Source organism: Sorex araneus, chromosome X (genome assembly GCF_027595985.1).
Source record: "Sorex araneus isolate mSorAra2 chromosome X, mSorAra2.pri, whole genome shotgun sequence".
Taxonomy (NCBI): Eukaryota; Metazoa; Chordata; class Mammalia; order Eulipotyphla; family Soricidae; genus Sorex; species Sorex araneus.
The window spans coordinates 370,824,843-370,841,733 of NC_073313.1; the positions used below are offsets into that span (position 1 = coordinate 370,824,843).

The window sequence follows — 16,891 nt, forward strand, 5'->3', positions numbered from 1 at the left end:
GCTGTCTCCTCATAGCCGCTGTCTCCTCACAGTGACTGTCTCCTCACTGTCACTGTCTCCTCACAGTGACTGTCTCCTCACTGTCACTGTCTCCTCACGGTGACTGTCTCTTCACAGCCGCTGTCTCTTCCCGGTGACTATCTCCTCACGGTCATTGTCACTGTCTCCTCACAGCTGCTGTCTCCTCACAGTGACTGTCTCCTCACTGTCACTGTCGCTGTCTCCTCATAGCCGCTGTCTCCTCACAGTGACTGTCTCCTCACTGTCACTGTCTCCTCACGGTGACTTTCTCTCCACAGCTGCTGTCTCTTCCCAGTGACTATCTCCTCACGGCCATTGTCACTGTCTCTTCACAGCCGCTGTCTCCTCACGGGGACTGTCTCCTCAGAGGACTGTCTCCTCACAGTCATTGTCCCTCACAGCCACTGCCTCCTCACAGAGGCACCTCTGCCTCTTACCTGCCCCCCACCCTCCCCTGGCCCACTCAGGGCTCAGCCCTGACTCCTTCCTACCACCTGGACAGAGCAGAGCTGCTCCACCCTCTCCTCAGGAACCTCCTTCCCCAGCCAGCAGCCCTCCCTCAGGGCCATGCCCTCCTCGGGGCTCAGGAAGCTTCTGTCCCTGCTGAGACTCTTCCTCTGCCCCATCCCCTCCTCAGGAAGCTTCTCCCTCAGACACGCCCTCACGCTGGCACCGTCTGCGGCACCAGTCACTCTTCACCTCAGTCTCAGCAACCCTCTCTCCCCGGGCTTGTCGGCGATTTCTCTAATTTTCACTCCCTATGTCCTCAGTCACCCGACGGGCACGCTGAGACGGGGACTTACCACATTCTCCTGGATCTGACAATTCGACACAGAGATGCTGGTGGACAAATCTTCTGTGAAACAAACAGAAAAGAACAGACGCGTTATCAGGAGGCAACTGATGTTCACCGGCACGCACGGGCCATGCTGGCTCCCAGCATCCCTGCACTTCGGCCTGAGAAACCCACCCACGTGCTCACTGCCTTATTCGCCAGGGGAACCGGCGCATACAGCGACACACCCACGCACAGGCACAGCGCCTGAGTGTTCACGGGGACGGAGCTTTGACCGCGAGCTGCCCCGACAGGTCACCAGGCTGAGAGGCGCGAGACCAGCAGCACTTAAACTTAAAACGATAGAATATATGTGACCAGCCCTGGAGCAGGGAAGGGGAGGTTTGGGGCGACGGGACCTTAGTTTGTGTCTGTCTCTACACGGCTGCCCCCGAAAGCACCCTAGTCCCCTGTCCGTGCTTACACGCGTCTCGTGTCTCGTGTGGGCAAATCATCTGACAACACTCTGGGGTACAAGCGTCTACGTAACAGTGTCGCCACACAGGGTGCTTCTCTGGGCAGCCCCGAGGCAGGAAACGCTCCCCACAGTCAGCCCGTTTTCTGGGGGGGGCTCTCTGGGGAAGGGGCACCTTCTCCCCGCATTGCACGGATTCTGCCCGGTTGCAGCGGGGGCCTTGGGGACGCAGAGGAGGTGACTGACAGGGGCCGTGAGAGGCGCCAGCGGCACAGCCTGCGCCTGGGCGTTTGCTCCCTGACCCCAGACACGCGTGAAACGCTCGTTCACAGGGAAAGGGCGCAGAGTAGGACCCAGGTGAAGCGGCGCGACCACCCAAACCCTGCTCAAGGATATGAACTGGGGCCGTTTCTGTCTGTTCTCAGGGGCTGCGCCTGGGGCCGGTGCCTGGGGTCCCACCCAGAGTCTCTCGAGCCATGCCCGAGGTGGGTGGCTCGAGCCCTAATCCAGGAACTCATTTCAAACACGAAACTGAGGCAAAACTCAGGGGCTCTGACTGGCTTTCCAGCCGTTCCAGGGTCCTGGGGTCAAGCCCAAGGTCGTGGCTCTCCCTGAAAGACCTCCGGGCCAGGGTGGCCACCGCACGTCCGTCCAGAGAGCTGGTTCTGGCCGCCACATCGGCGAGGCTCTGTGGGCGGGTGTAGACTGGGAACCCTGGCACTGACTCTGGGGACACTCGGCCCCGCGCACCGGGGTCAGAGCGTGCAAGGCTCCTTCCTCGGGCCCAGAGCCGCCCTCTTAGTCCATCAGGAAGGGTCTGTGTGTATGCGTGTGACGGTCCCCGCCCAAGCTGAGACAAGGTTTCCTCCTCTGCGCCCCGAGGCTTTTGGGGCTGAGTTCCACTCACGGCTGTAACCAGATGATCAGGAACAGACGACAACACCCGCGAGCTCCCGAGGGGAGCGAGATCCCGAGAATGAGCTCCACGGCCCGTCCCTCGGGCGTCCACCTCCCTCCCCAGGCTGGGGTCTATGCCCCGAGCCCCCACCCACGCTCTGCGGAGTTGCGACCAGCAGCCTTTCTGCCTCCCGAGGGCTCACAAGCACGAGGGGAAATGACACCAAGGCTCATCCCGGGCCAGCGGGTCCGAGTTAGCCCATCTCTGACCCTCTGGGCCCTCCTCGGGGTCAAGCCCCGTCGGGCGCCTTCTTGGTTCTTCTGGGCTCAGTACCGAGAGCCCTCGACGGAGGGGCTGGTACCGAGAGACACGCCTGGCCGAGGTGTGTGGACGGAGACGTCAGGAGCTCACGGAGGTCAAGGTCACCGAGACACAGCACGAAGGGCAGGAGACGGTGGGGGGGGGGGGAGCCAGCCCCAACCAGCCCTGCCCGGCCCTGCCTGGCACGGTGCTTACTGTGATCCTTCCCGGGGCCGGGGGCCGTGCCCACGCTGGCCTGCGGGGTCACGGGCATGAGCGCCTGGCGGATGGCCTTCTCCCAGCTCTGCGCCACCTCCAGCCCCACGCCGGCGGCCGCCAGGACGGGGCTGTGGGCGCTGTCCCCGCTGTCCTCGCCGGCGAAGTAGACCATGGTGTCAGTGATGATCTCGAAGCAGTGCGGGTTGCTGCCCGCGGGCACGTGCGAGAAGTCTTGCGGCGCGGAGATGCGCAGGATCTCGGACAGCGGGATCTCCTGCGGGAGCGAGGGTCGCGCCAGCCCGCCAGGCAGCCCGCCACTGCCCGCGCCGCCCACCTGCCACCCGGCCGCGCGGGACTGGGCCCCAGGAACGCTCGGACCCCCCCCCCCGCGAAGCAAGCGAGCCACAAGCGCCCACTGTCCACCTGCAGAAACACGGGCGCTGGCTGGGGCAGGGCCAGCCCAGCACAGGCGACTGCAGGAGGACACGGACACAAACACACACACACACACACACACACACACACACACACAGACACGTGGGGTGGGCAGGGGACACACACAAACACACACCACATACACACGTGGACAGGACACATACACACACACAGGGATGGGACACATACACACATGGGGCAGGACGGACATACACACACATACATACACATACTACACGTACACGGGGCAAGGACACACACATACACACGGGATGGGACACACACGGGGTGGAAAGGAGACACAAACACATACCACATACACACGGGGACAGGACACACACACAGAGCAGGACGGACATACACACACATACATACACATACCACACATACACAGGGCAAGGACACACACATACACACACGGGACGGGACACACACACACACGGGGCAGGACGGACATACACACACATATATACACATACTACACATACACGGGGAAAGGACACACACATACACACACACACGGGATGGGACATACACACACACGCTCTCGCGCACACACACGCGCACACCTATGCAGGCGGGGGGCGACTGTGACGGACAGACACGCCCAGGCTCCCGGGGCTCCGTGGGCGGGCACCGAGGCCCACGCACAGGCGGGCGTTACCTTGTAGTACTTGGACCCCGACTCGTTCTGAAAGAGCGTCAGGCACTTGCAGTCGAGCCTCCAGTAGTGCCTCTTCCTCTGCGGGGGGCACAGGGTGGGCTGGACTGCGCCCCCAGCCCACCTGAGCCCCTACCACCGACACGAAAGGGCCCACGCGCCAGTGCCCAGGCGGTCCCGGGACCCCGGGGGGTGAGTGCGGGGACACGCCCAGGGCCCGGTGTGTCTCCTGCCGTCTCCGCCCCTCGCCCCGGCCATGCTGCCCAGCCTGCTGGAGCCCCAGCAGGCACGGCCGGGAACTGTGACTATCCTCTCTGGCGCCGGGGGCCACCTGGGCAGTGCTCGGGCTCCACGGTCAGGGGGCCACAGGGGTGCCGGGCCGGAACCTGGAGAGCCTCGTGCAGGACAGCTGCGTGTCCTGTCGCCCCGACCCTCTGTCCCAGGTAACAGGGTCTTAGTTTGGGGGCCTTTCCCACCTTAAAATCGGGTGTGCTGGGTTGATGCGGATTAACACGGGCCAGGCGCCCCGAGGGCAAACACTTCCTCCCAGCTCACAGCCCGCTCGCCCCCGTCTCCAACCCACCCAGGTTCTCCGGGACCGTGTCCAGCTGTCAGGGAGGCTGGGGCTGAGCCTCTGGGACCCCAGTGGCCCTACTCGCGTGGACACACCATCTGGCCAGCCCCGAAGAGTGGGGGACGGGCCACGCCCCCTGCAGGGCAGAACCAGGACGAGCAACCTCGTTCCTGCACTTTCCCCAAAACAACGGAAACGCCCCAGGGGGAAAACGAGGCACGGCGAGACACTGCCAGCACCGCCAGGAAACCAGGACGGTCCCCGCAGCTGGGTGGGGGGCACTGACCAGGGCGTCCCGGCTGGTGTGGTGGACCATCCAGCCCTCCTTCACCATGGTGCTGCTCTTCCTCTTCGTGTGCTTCACGGACTGCACCACCCGCATCAGCGGGATGTTGTTGCTCGTCGAGGGGCTGGAAGACACGCAGGACCAGGGCGTCACGCGACACACACGGGCAGGCAGGCCCGAGAGGCGAGTGCGGGAGGGACGGAGCCCGCCTCCTCTTCCTGCTCCGGAGAAAGCCGGCCCTCCGCCCTCTTCCCAGGCTCTCAGGCCGCCGGACCGGGAGGCCTGCTGGTCGGAGTATCTCCCGACGGGGATAAGGGCAAAGAAAGCGAACCTGAGGGCGGGTCACAGCTCTGAGCCCACCCAGGCCAGCGGGGGGGGGGGGGGCAAGGGAAGGGGGGGGACAGCACAACTGGGGGCAGGGCTGGGACGCCGCGTGCCGGAACCGCCATCATCAGCACGACCCTCCAGTGCTTCGTAAGCATGAAAATAAAGTTTCAAAGCAAATGAGGTGAGCGCCCGGCTGATGGGCCCTCATCGAAGGCTGTCCTTGAGGACGGTGACACCCCCGGGCCGAGCCAGGACACCGAAATCCATCCACGGGGCCCAAAGCAAGGGCCTCGGCCCCCGAGCCCCAGGCTTCCCAGGGCAAAGCCCACCGAGCAGCTAACAAAGCACTGGGGCAAGTGATGTACTAGCACTGAGACGACAGAAGTGCGACCAGAGGAGGCGTGGGAGGGCGGGGGTTACTGACGGCGAGGCTGGAGACTAAGCAACTTCCATCGAGTGTCTGAAAAGCTGTCCTGAGTCTCAGTCGCTCGGTCTGTTAGTGAGTGAGGTCTACGCGGATCTGCTGCGCCTCCAAACTGGGTGAATGGGAGGACTCAGCCGAGCCACAGGGCTGGGATTTAATAGGCCCAACTGAACGTGACAGTTCAGCAGGGTGAGACTGACAGGTGACCCGTGTCGCTGACCACCACCCTCCCGCCAAGGCGCGGCGAAACCTGCCAGGAGCTGACACCTCACTGCGGAGTCGTGCGCTGGGCAGCGCCGGCTCTGCCGGGAGCAGCGAAGAAAAGGAACCGAGAAACACTCAGGCTCGACGGCTGCAACCCAGGTGGGACCGGCAGTGAGGACAGTGGGAGGGCGTCTGCCTCGCCTGTGGCTGACCGGCCCCCCCAGAGCGACCCGGAGAGCAGAGCCGGGAGGCGGCCCTGAGCACTGCCCGAGGTGGCCCACCCGCCCGAAATAAAAGCTGGATGACCCGGTAACGTCTGAGAAAATGCTGACAGATTAACAAATGGGAACTCCCGCAATCAGCAGGATTATCTGATGCTCCCGCAGGGCCCGGGCAACTGGGAGGCCCCCGCCAGCCCCAGGCGACCCCCAGCAGCCTTTAGCCGGGGAGGGGGCAGGGCACGTGGACGCGGCACACTCACGCTCAGCCCCTCGGACAGGCTGCGCCGGGCACGGTCACTGCTGCCCAGTTTCACACCACACTCGGGACGGAGCACTTAGCAAGGAGGCCGCCAGAGGCCGAGAAGCACCGACTGCCCCGCTGGGGTGGACATGGTCCATCGGGGGCGGGGCCCTGGCCTGACGCTGTCCGTCGGCCTGCGGCCTGTCTGCTGCTGGGGATAGCCCGTGGGCGTCACGGACAGCTAAGGGCAGGCAAGGCCCTTCCCGCTGACCCCCGAGCACTGCCACGGTGAAGAAGGCAGGGCCCTCCCTCCTGCCTCCTGTCTCGCGGGGGCGCCAAGGACAGTGGGTGGCACGTGGGAAGGCCCCGCGAGGTTTCGCTGGGGGTCCCCTGGCCCCATTTCCACGGGCTCTCCACTCTCCGCTTCCGGTGCCACCTTGGGCCTGACCTATTGGGTTGTTGTTTTTTTTTTTCTTTTTGGGTCACACCCGGCGATGCACAGGGGTCACTCCTGGCTCTGCACTCAGGAATTACTCCTGGCGGTGCTCAGGGGACCCTATGGGATGCTGGGAATCGAACCCGGGTCGGCTGCGTGCAAGGCAAACGCCCTCCCCGCTGTGCTGTCGCTCCGGCCCCTGACCTGATGGTCTTGACGGCTTCGTCGTCCTTCTCCACGTCCAGGTCGGAGGGGTCCAGGAAGAACATCTTGTCGTCGGGGCGGGAAGGCTCCTCCACGTCGTCCAGGCTGCGGCTGCCGTCGCTGTGCAGGTCGCCGCTGTCGATGTCCATGGGCATGTCCGCGTCCGTGCCCAGGCTCGAGGGCTCTGGCAAGGCCACAGACGCGCCTCAGGGTCAGAGTGGGGACGGCACAACCCGCGACACGCTCCCCCCAGCGCCAGGAAGCATTTCAGAACCTTGGAATAAAAATCTAGCGGCTTCCTGGAGGAGACTGTGTGGATCAGCTCAGGGCTGCGGGGGGCCACGGGCCAAACCGCCCGGCACGCCAGAAGCCGAGCAAGTGACCAGCACTCCCAGGCACGGGCGGCCAGCAGGGCCAGAGATGCTCCGGGCGCCCGTGCAGATAAACGCACGGAAGGAGGGAGGCGAGGGCCGGGGACACGCAGTGGGCTGCAGCCTCGCGCCTGGGGTCCAGGCGCCGGGCGGGCCTGAGGCAGAGGCGGACGGCAGGACGCAGCCGTCTCATGCCCACATCGACCCACGAAGGTGCCACGCGGCTTACTTACCCCCATTGAAGGTGACCTCGCCCAGGCAGTCCCGGGGCACCTTCGCGGCACAGCGCTTGTGGCAGTTGAACTTACAATCTGAAAGAAACGGCGACCGGTTCAGTGCCGCCAGCCGGGCGGGGCGGGGGCGGCTCGGGCACCCGCCGGGAACCATCCCGAGTCCTGCAGTGAAGCGGGAGTCTCAGCTCCCCCGCTGAGAACTCGGGGCCCGGGAAGACGGGGCCCACGACAGGGGCAGTGAGCCCAGCTCTGGCCATGCCCCCGCCTCGCCCCGGGGCCACTCTTGCGGGTCTGCAGGGGGCTCTCGGGGCCTGCCCCCGCCCCCCGACCCGACCACACAGGCCACTCTGGGGCGGGGCTGACCGCTGGTGTCTCTGCAGCTGACCCTAAAGCCGATACCCCACGGGTGACTGACAGTCCCAACCGCCACCCTTCGAACCCACCCACCAGCCCTGGCTGGGCCTCGGCTCAGAGGGAGGCTGCACTCGGGCCGGGCCGGGCCGTTTCCGCGAAGCCCACGAGACAAATACTCCAGTGAGCAGCGAAACCGTACTAGAGGACGCTGCCGTTCAACACGAGCTTTTCCTTCCGGTCCCATCACCCGTGGTCCTGCGGCTCAGCCGGCAGTACCCAGAAGCTGCTCCCGGCTCAGTGCTCCAGGGTCGCAGCTGGCCGTGCTTGGGGGCTCAGGGGGGGCCAGAGAGTAAACCTGAGTTCCACGCGTGCAGGGGGCCACCCAGCAAGGGCGCGGCCCACCTTCAATTTCTCAATCCGAGAGCCCATACTCCGGCGCCCGTGGCCTCGGCTGGTCCTAGTGGTGCCTGGGGGCCACCGGGGCTGGCCCTGGCATGGTGCCAAGGAGGCTCAGCCTTGCCCCTGTGTGGGAGGAGGCCTGGGCGTCGTGCCTGAGCCCCACAGCCCCGGCGTCACACACACGTGGCAGACCTACCATCGTCCTGCATGCAGCCTGGAGACCGGCCCTCGGACGCTCGGGGGCCAAGCCGAGAGCCCCCAGGCTTCAGACCGTCTGCCCCTTTGGTGACGTCGTACCAGGGACCCAGGCCCCGGCCCTGCTCCTCACCCACCCCCCACCCAGCGGCTGTCTCAGACCCTCTGCCTTCCGCTGCCTTTGAAGTGCCCACACACAAAGCGAGACATTCATGGAGGCATGAAAGGCTGGTCTCAGGGCTGCGGACTCTCCAAAGACCCGCCCGTCTTACTTGAGTGGATGCTGGCTGTCTTCCGAGCCCGACACTCAGACGGACACGAGGGCAGCGTTTCTTTCCGGGTGGCGTAACCCGTACAGATACACGAAGCCCGGGAACACATGAGCCTTACTTGTATAAGGGAAGTACCGAGTCATGGAAACTATTTTATACTGAAAACAGCCTGGGTCACTTCAGACCGGCAACCTGCGACTTTCGGATCCAGAAACTGAACAAACGCTTCTTTCAGCCCGTGAACGTGTTGACCAACAGCCCCGTGGGGGCGGTGCAGGTTCCTTAAACTCACTCACGACACCCTCTGCGGGTCGGCTCCTCCCCGGCCGCCGTCCCTGGCCGTGGTTTCCAGAGTCCGGCCCCCTGCACCGCCGCCTGCCTGGGGCCGGGACCCAGACAGCTGTCCCTGCCCCCGCTGCGGCCACACTCGGGTCCGTTGTTGTTTTGCTTGGGGGCACACCCGGCGGCCAGAGCTGCACCCCCGGGCCCGGGCCCGGTCCTCCCCCAGCAGGACTGCACAGCGGCCTCGCTCGAGAGCAGGCACCGACACCAACGTCTGGCCTCGTGCGACCATAATCCCGCCAGCGCGAGCACAGCCTGTGGACGTGACGGTCCGCGCTGCTGCAGGTTGCCAAGGGAAGTTCTCCTCTCTTACTTATTTTTTTCTTTTTGGGTCACACCCCGCGATGCTCAGGGGTTACTCCTGGCTCTGCACTCAGGAATTACTCCTGGCGGTGCTTGGGGGACCCTATGGGATGCTGGGAATTGAACCCGGGTCAGCCGCATGCAAGGCAAACGCCTCCCCGCTGTGCTACTGCTCCAGCCCCAGGTCTCCCTTCTCATACCCTTGTATTATATACAACTATAAAGAGAATTTGCTCTAGCAGAAACCTCAAAACTAGTGTTTTTAGATAATATGAGATAACTCGGTCGCAGAACTATTCCTACTATAAAAAAGAATAGAACGAAAACAATCAAAACAGAGGGTCCCAGACTGACTTTCAGAAAAGAAAACCAAAAACAGCCACCACCACTCGGCCTATTGTTTCCCTACCTCCCGCCCCAGAAATCCACCATTTCTACAAGAGCCAACTAAAAGCGTTCCCCAATTTCACCCGCCCCATCACTCCAGCAGCCTCTGTGTGTGTGTGTGTGTGTGTGTGTGTGTGTGTGTGTGTGTGTGTGTGTGTAGTGAGGGGTATCGCCCACTTTGGAAAACACTGAAAACAGAAAATCCCATGAGACCAAAGTCCACTAGGGCTGTGAGTTCCTCCCGTGCCCGGGCAGAGACTGGCCCCAGGACGGGGCCGGAAGCCTGACAGCGCGTCAGGACAGGGACACCCGCACGACCACCCGCATCCTCTACGGCCAGTCCAATTCAGGGACGACTCTCTGAGGTGACCATGTTCGTGTCACTCTCTGAGGCACATACCTGAGAGAGAGGATGCGTGTGTGAGCGCGTGTGGGTGTGTGCATGAGCGTGTGCAGGGTGGGTGTGAGTGTGGGCGTACGTGAGTCTGTGTGTGGCACATGTGTATGAACATGTGAGCACGTGTGTGAGTGTGGGTATGTGATTGTGTAAGAGTCTGTGAGCAGGTAACGGTGTGTGAGAGCGTGTGTGGTACGTGTGAACGTGGAATGAACAGAGGACAGCGGTCTTCACGCACTGGGCATCCCTGACTCTGGACCCCGGTGTCAGTGGCCGAACCCTGTGGTGACCGTGCGAGGGTGGGCACCTCAGGGCAGACCCACACCCGCCCACGTCTGTGCAGAGCCTGCCGTGCCCTCACACAGCGCACACGGGGAATCACGCCCACAACACGCAGACACAAGCCCCATCCGGGCAAAGGCCGGGCTAGGAATATTCCAAACCCGGGTCGGTTACCACGCACAAGTCTCAATTTTACCCAGGAAAGCGCCCGGGCCAGAGGGCTGCCCAGCAATCCTGGACCCGGGCCTGGTGGGGGCGGGGGCGGGGCGGGAGTGCAGACCCAGGACGGGCTTCCTGAGCCCAGCAGCCACAGCGTCTGGGTGCCGCCGAGCTGGGCTATGACCCCAGCGACAGCAGGGCCACAAGCGGGAAGGGCGGCCCCTGGCGAGCAGGTGTGGACACAGCCGCACCCACGGGCAGCACCACGGGAGATGTGACCTGGGCGGGCGGGTGCCACGGCTGGGGAAGGGGCGGTGGCAGACAGACACCTTCAAAGGTGATCAAAGTCTTGTTCTGGTTTCTGGGGCCACACCTAGTGGTGCTCAGGGCTCACTTCCAGCGGGGTCAGGGGACACTGTGGGATGCCAGGGCCTGAACCAGAGTCAGCTGCACGCAAGGCAAACGCCCTCCCCGCCGTAGTCGCTCTCCAGCCCCCAAAGGATCGAACCCTTTAAAAAGAAAATAAATCACGGAGCCCTTCCCGCTGTACGTGGGTCCTGGGGGTGTGGGGCCTCCCTCTGCACTGTAGGTCCTGGGGTGTAGGGGCCTCCCTCTGCACTGTAGGCCCTGGGGTGTAGGGGCCTCCCTCTGCACTGCAGGCCCTGGGGTGTGGGCGCCTCCCTCTGCACTGCAGGCCCTGGGGTGTGGGCGCCTCCCTCTGCACTGCAGGCCCTGGGGTGTGGGCGCCTCCCTCTGCACTGCAGGCCCTGGGGTGTGGGGCCTCCCTCTGCACTGCAGGCCCTGGGGTGTGGGGCCTCCCTCTGCACTGCAGGCCCTGGGGTGTGGGGCCTCCCTCTGCCCTGCAGGCCCTGGGGTGTGGGCGCCTACCTTTGCACTGCAGGCCCTGGGGTGTAGGGGCTCCCTCTGCACTGCAGGCCCTGGGGTGTGGGCACCTCCCTCTGCACTGCAGGCCCTGGGGGTGTAGGGGATCCCTCTGCACTGCAGGCCCTGGGGTGTGGGCACCTCCCTCTGCACTGCAGGCCCTGGGGGTGTGGGGCCTCCCTCTGCACTGCAGGCCCTGGGGTGTGGGCACCTCCCTCTGCACTGCAGGCCCTGGGGGTGTGGGGCCTCCCTCTGCACTGCAGGCCCTGGGGGTGTAGGGGATCCCTCTGCACTGCAGGCCCTGGGGTGTGGGCGCCTCCCTCTGCACTGCAGGCCCTGGGGTGTAGGCGCCTCCCTCTGCACTACAGGCCCTGGGGTTGGAGGGCCTCCCTCTGCACTGCAGGCCCTGGGGTGTAGGGGCTCCCTCTGCACTGCAGGCCCTGGGGGTGTGGGCACCTCCCTCTGCACTGCAGGCCCTGGGGTTGGAGGGCCTCCCTCTGCACTGCAGGCCCTGGGGGTGTGGGCGCCTACCTTTGCACTGCAGGCCCTGGGGTGTGGGCGCCTACCTTTGCACTGCAGGCCCTGGGGTGTGGGGCCTACCTTTGCACTGCAGGCCCTGGGGTTGTAGGCGCCTACCTTTGCACTGCAGGCCCTGGGGTTGTAGGTGCCTACCTTTGCACTGCAGGCCCTGGCGGAAGAGGCCCTTGAGCAGGCGCTTGCAGTACTGGCAGACGGTGGGCCGGGCGTAGGAGTGCACGGCGAAGGTGTGCGGGACCTTGACCCTGCACAGCACCATCTTCTCCATCCAGATGGGGCGCCCGCTCCAGGAAGGGATCCTCTTGCTGGGCTCCTGGTGGACGTGGGACTGCGAGAGAAGCGGGTTCCAGCTCAGGGCAGGCAGCGCCCGCCCCCAGCCCCCAGCCCCCCCCATACCGAGATCAGGGCCTGACCGTAAAGGCCAGCTACGGAAACGCTAGAGCCGAAACTCCCAACACGGGGGGCTTCCGGCAGCGCCCCCGGAAGCCCGACCCGCTCCTCTGCCGGGCAAAGGTCAGCACTGCTCTGCTTTTATTTATCTAAAACAAAAGACGCCCAACAACTTCAAAGACACTCTCATCCTCACGCACACACAGCCAGTGATGAGCTGTTTCCCAGGGACACATGTAATTTTCACAAATAAAGAAGGAAAGCTTTAAGATGAACGTACGACAGGGCTGGAGTGATAGGGGAGGGTGTTTGCCTTGCACGCGGCAACCCGGGTTCGATTCCCAGCATCCCATATGGTCCTCCGAGCACACCAGGAGTAATTCCTGAGTGCAGAGCCAGGAGTCACCCCTGAGCATCGCCGGGTGTGACCCAACAAACAAACAAAAAGAATTGTACGACAGATGGACAGATCTCTTCCGTCTTGTCTGTGGGCCACCCCCGGCAGTGCTCAGGGTTTCCCCTGTCCCTGCACTCAGGAATCACTCCCGGCAGTGCTGGGGGACCGTGGGGGATGCCGGGAATCAAACCCGGGTCGACCGTGTGCAAGGCAAGCGCCCTCCCGCTGTGCTGTCGCCCGAGCCCCAGATGCTCAGATCTTTCCAGAAAACCTCACCAGGAAATTACCACAGAAACAGAAAACAAACTTTAAGAGTGTCAACGTGATTCACACAAATCTTCTGAAACAGCCTCAGTCTCTCAGACTTTCATACTGAAACACACACTATCTCTGTCATCCCGTTGGTCCTCGATCTGCTCGAGGGGGCCCAGTAACGTCTCCATTCGTCCCGGCCCTGAGATTTCAGCAGCCTCTCCTTCCTCGTCCTTCCCAGCGGTGCCGCGTAAGAGGCTCTCCAGGGTCAGGGGAATGAGACCCAGCATTGTCACTGTGTTTGGCGTATGGATACGCCTCGGGGAGCTTGCCAGGCTCTCCTGCGAGGGCAGGAAACTCTCGGTAGCTTGCCAGGAAAGTTTAATTCTAAGTAACGCTGAGACTAGAGACAGATGACTGGCCACAGCGACACACATGAGACCACGACACGTCCCCCAGGAGGCAGGAAGGGAACGGCGCGGGGAGGGCTGGGTGCGCCTGCAGCTGCGGCCCTGCATCCCGGGGGGACAGAGGCTGGGCCCAGCAGCCCCCGCCCACCCCACGCACGGGCCCAGACCCACGCTGCCACGTGACCAGCCGTGGCCACGTGTGTCCCCGCTGCCAGCAGGCCCGGGTGGACACAGGACGGGCACCGCCCACACGGCTGTAGCAGGGGTGCGAGCAGCGGACCTGAGTGAGGTGGGGGAGGGCAGGCGCTCGCCCCGTCCCCGCCCCATCCTCCCCCACGTGAACGTCTCCAAAGGGAGCGACTTCGCCTCACTGTCAGCAGCACAAAGAGCCTGAGGGACTCCCCCGCTCCACAGAGCCCTCGAAGGTGCCTGTGTCTACACTGCGGGCTTCACCCTCTTCCCATCTCAGACAACGGGGCAAACCCCGTCTCAGCAGAGCCTGTGGCTGCCGCACGCCCCGAGGGGTGCAGGGAAGGGCCGACGTCAGAGATGGAGGGGAAGGCGGCGGGGGAGCCACGCAGAGCCCTCCTTTCTGCCCTGGGCTGGGCACAGGAGCCCGTCTACACGGAGGGAACACCGTGGCTTCCCTGTCCAAGTGACCTGCGACCCCGGAGAGACAGCCCAGCCCAGTGCACTGAGCAGGCAGCCAGGACTCCAGGAGCAACCATCCAGCACGGGTTACAGGACTCAGGAACACTTCGAGTGTGACCCTCCCCTACACACACACACACACACACACGGAGACCCCGCCTCCACGAGGTCCTTTCCAGTTTCCGAGTCTGCACACACCTCGTGTTCCAGGAAGGCTGCCTGGCTCCTGCAATCGCACCTACCTCCTCCGCAGGCAGGGCCGCACACTCCGTCTGCAGGGTCCTGGGGACCGAGAGGCCGGGGCCCGGCAGAGACACGTTGGACAGGCGCCGCTTCCTCACGCCGCTGCAGTTATTGGGGATCTTGAAGGCGCATCGTTTATGGTAGTTCAAGCCACAGCCTGAGCATATTGGAGAGGGCAGAAGGTGAGGCCCTGCACTGCCCCTGAGCCTGCACCGCCCCTGAGGCCTTGCTGCGTGCCCCCCACCCTGGGGCTGCACCGCCCCTGAAGCCTTGCTGCCGCCCCTGGGGGCTGCACCAGCTGCACCGCCCCTGAGCCCGCGCACCCTCGCAGCTCCCTCTGTGAGTGCTGATCCGCTTGCTTGGCCCTGCGGTCCCTGAGCTCAGACTAGAAACCCAGAGGGCAGGGCGGGGGCGGTGAGCTCCCTCCCGCGTGGCCCGAGTCCCGCTGCCGCCCCGCCCTACCTTCGCACTTGAGCCCCTGGCGCACCAGGCCCCACAGCATCTCGCCGCAGTAGTCGCAGAAGGCGGGCGCCTTGTACGAGTGCACGTACAGCGCGTGCGGCCGGATCTGGAAGTCCTCGACCGTGGCCAAGGCTGCGGGGACAAGAGCAGCGGGTCGGCCCGGGGGTCCCGGACGGGCCCACCTCGCCCACCGATGCCAGCCACAGGGCCCCTGTGCCGGGGAGGCCACAGCCAAGGCCGGGGGTCGGCGTGGATTCCTGTGGCCCCCAGGTGGGAGGGAGGCGGGGGCAGGGTGGGGGAGGGGAGGGGCAGGGTGGGGGAGGGGAGGGGGGCGGGGAGGGGGGCAGACGCGGAGTCTGAGCGGGCGATGGTGCGGCCTGGACTCGGGCCCGCCTTCCCGGCCTCAGTTTCCCCTTTCCTGCTGCCAGGGAGACGGGCGCCCAGGGCTGAGCACAGACGGACAACAGGCCCAGGAGCCAAGGGAGAGTGGGCACGGCCCTGCCCGCCCCACTCGGGAGCCCCTCCCCGAGCCCCCACGGGCCCTACGGCCAGGAGGCGGCAGCGTCTCCAGGTGCTGGTCTGGGTCCCCCTCTCCCAGCCGTGACCCCCCCCCAGGCCAAAGGCCAGTTCCCCGGGCTGAGCAGACAGGACAGCGGGCAGGGCGCGTGCCCCGTGCAGCCAACCCAGGTGTGATCCCCGGCACCCCCTACGGTGCCCCGAGCCCGCCAAGAGTGGCCCCTGAGCACAGAGCCAGGCCCTGAGCACTGCTGGGTGTGGACCCTCAAAAACAAAAAGCCAATGGCCATGTCCCTGCCGCAGGCCCTGGGTGAGCAACTTCCCGCAGCCCCTAGGGGGAGCGGACCCCATCAGGGACCATGACCAGGAGGGAAGGAGTCAGCGAGGGTGCCCAGATGCGGCTCCTTGGAGAGGAAAGGGTCCTCACCTGCTGGTGCCACCTCCAGGCAGCCCTCACCCACCTGACAGCACCACCTCCAGGCAGCCCTCACCCACCTGAGGACACCACCTCCAGGCAGCCCTCACCCACCTGACAGCACCACCTCCACCAGGTCCCCCTCGTGTATCTCGTCGGCCGAGGTGAGGAGCTGCAGGATGTTCTCTGAGTTCATGTCGTGGCGGAAGAGGAGGATTTTGTCGTACATGCCGAAGAATCCACACTCTGGAAACTGGGGGGCGGGAGGCGGGAGGGCGTGAGCGCCTCGGGGTCGGGCACAGCCGAGCGAGGCCGCAGGCAGGATCCCGAGGGCCAGGCAGCCGCTGGCCACAGCTACCCCCGGCCCGGGAGCCCGCGCAGCCACTCGGGCCCTGAGTCTAGACCCCGAGTGAGCACATCCCCCGCCCACGGCTGCTCCCTCCCGAGCCGGGTCTGGGCGTCAGAGGCCTGGGGCCGGCCTGGACACGCGCCTAAACTCGGTCAGCCAGGGCCAGCAGCTTCAGAGACGCCAACTCTGCCGGCCTGCCAACAGGCGCCCCAAGCTGAACGCGCCTGGACCGCGAGGCCACGCGGGGAGGGCGCCTGCCCTGTCCACGGCTGACCCGGCTCGGTCCCCGGCCCCGCAGGAGCCCGGCGGGGCAGACAGGGCGGGCCAGCAGGAGCCCACCAGGCTGAGGGGACAGCAGCCACTGGGGCCTGTCTGCCAGCCCCGGCGACTCTGCGGACTCTCGGCGCGGACTCGGGGCCCGGGGTGAGTCCCGCCTGGCAGGGCCTGTTGGCCGGGACCCGGCGAGGCCCCAAAAGCTAATTCCGGGGCGCCTGGGGCTGCCCCATTTTCTCCAGCCCCTTCTCGTCCTGTCCAGAGCACAGGGGACGGCGCCCAGGGCAGGGCGAGGCTGATGCACACACCCAGGGCCAGCCCCGTCTCCCGCTCCAGCCTCACCCCAGGGTGGGGCCCCCACAGGCCCCTGACCGGGGCGGGGGGCTCTGGCCTGAGTGGGTGGAGAACTCTCGGGCCGGACCCAGGCGCTGAGCTCGAGAGCGGGACGGGGCGTGCGTGGCGCCTGTTTCCGGGCCCGCCTGCCTCGTCTCGTCCCTCGAGGGGACAAACCGGCTCAATGGCCGTGGTCACGGGCGTGCCCAGCTCCCTCGGGCAGGGGTCAGGGCTGCTGCCATGATTCAGAATGACGGGATGGCCTTCATCAGGGCACCCAGCTCCCGCCGCGCCCCCCGCACTCTGCAGGTTCTTTCTTTGCTTCCTGGGGCCCCCCAGTGGCGCCGGGGGCCACCAGGGCTGCGGCCGGCGAGGGGCTGGCGAGG

At 65.2% G+C, this 16,891-nt stretch overlaps 1 protein-coding gene across 2 annotated transcripts in view; it reads right to left on the reverse strand.

Annotated features, from left to right (window-relative positions):
* The window catches only part of PRKD3 (protein kinase D3), a 47,605-nt gene that overhangs the window by 12,333 nt on the left and 18,381 nt on the right, over positions 1–16,891 (reverse strand). Inside the window, exons 3-12 of one of the 2 annotated variants that reach the window (XM_055122861.1) lie at positions 15,665–15,803; positions 14,620–14,751; positions 14,157–14,314; positions 11,950–12,142; positions 7,306–7,383; positions 6,702–6,885; positions 4,645–4,768; positions 3,788–3,865; positions 2,686–2,962; positions 825–877 (exon numbers count right to left, since the gene is read on the reverse strand). In XM_055122861.1, the coding sequence (XP_054978836.1) occupies positions 825–877; positions 2,686–2,962; positions 3,788–3,865; positions 4,645–4,768; positions 6,702–6,885; positions 7,306–7,383; positions 11,950–12,142; positions 14,157–14,314; positions 14,620–14,751; positions 15,665–15,803 (1,416 nt within the window). Of the gene's footprint in view, positions 1–824; positions 878–2,685; positions 2,963–3,787; positions 3,866–4,644; positions 4,769–6,701; positions 6,886–7,305; positions 7,384–11,949; positions 12,143–14,156; positions 14,315–14,619; positions 14,752–15,596; positions 15,609–15,664; positions 15,804–16,891 lie in introns of those variants that run through there. The other variant, XM_055122862.1, reaches the window with a different exon arrangement.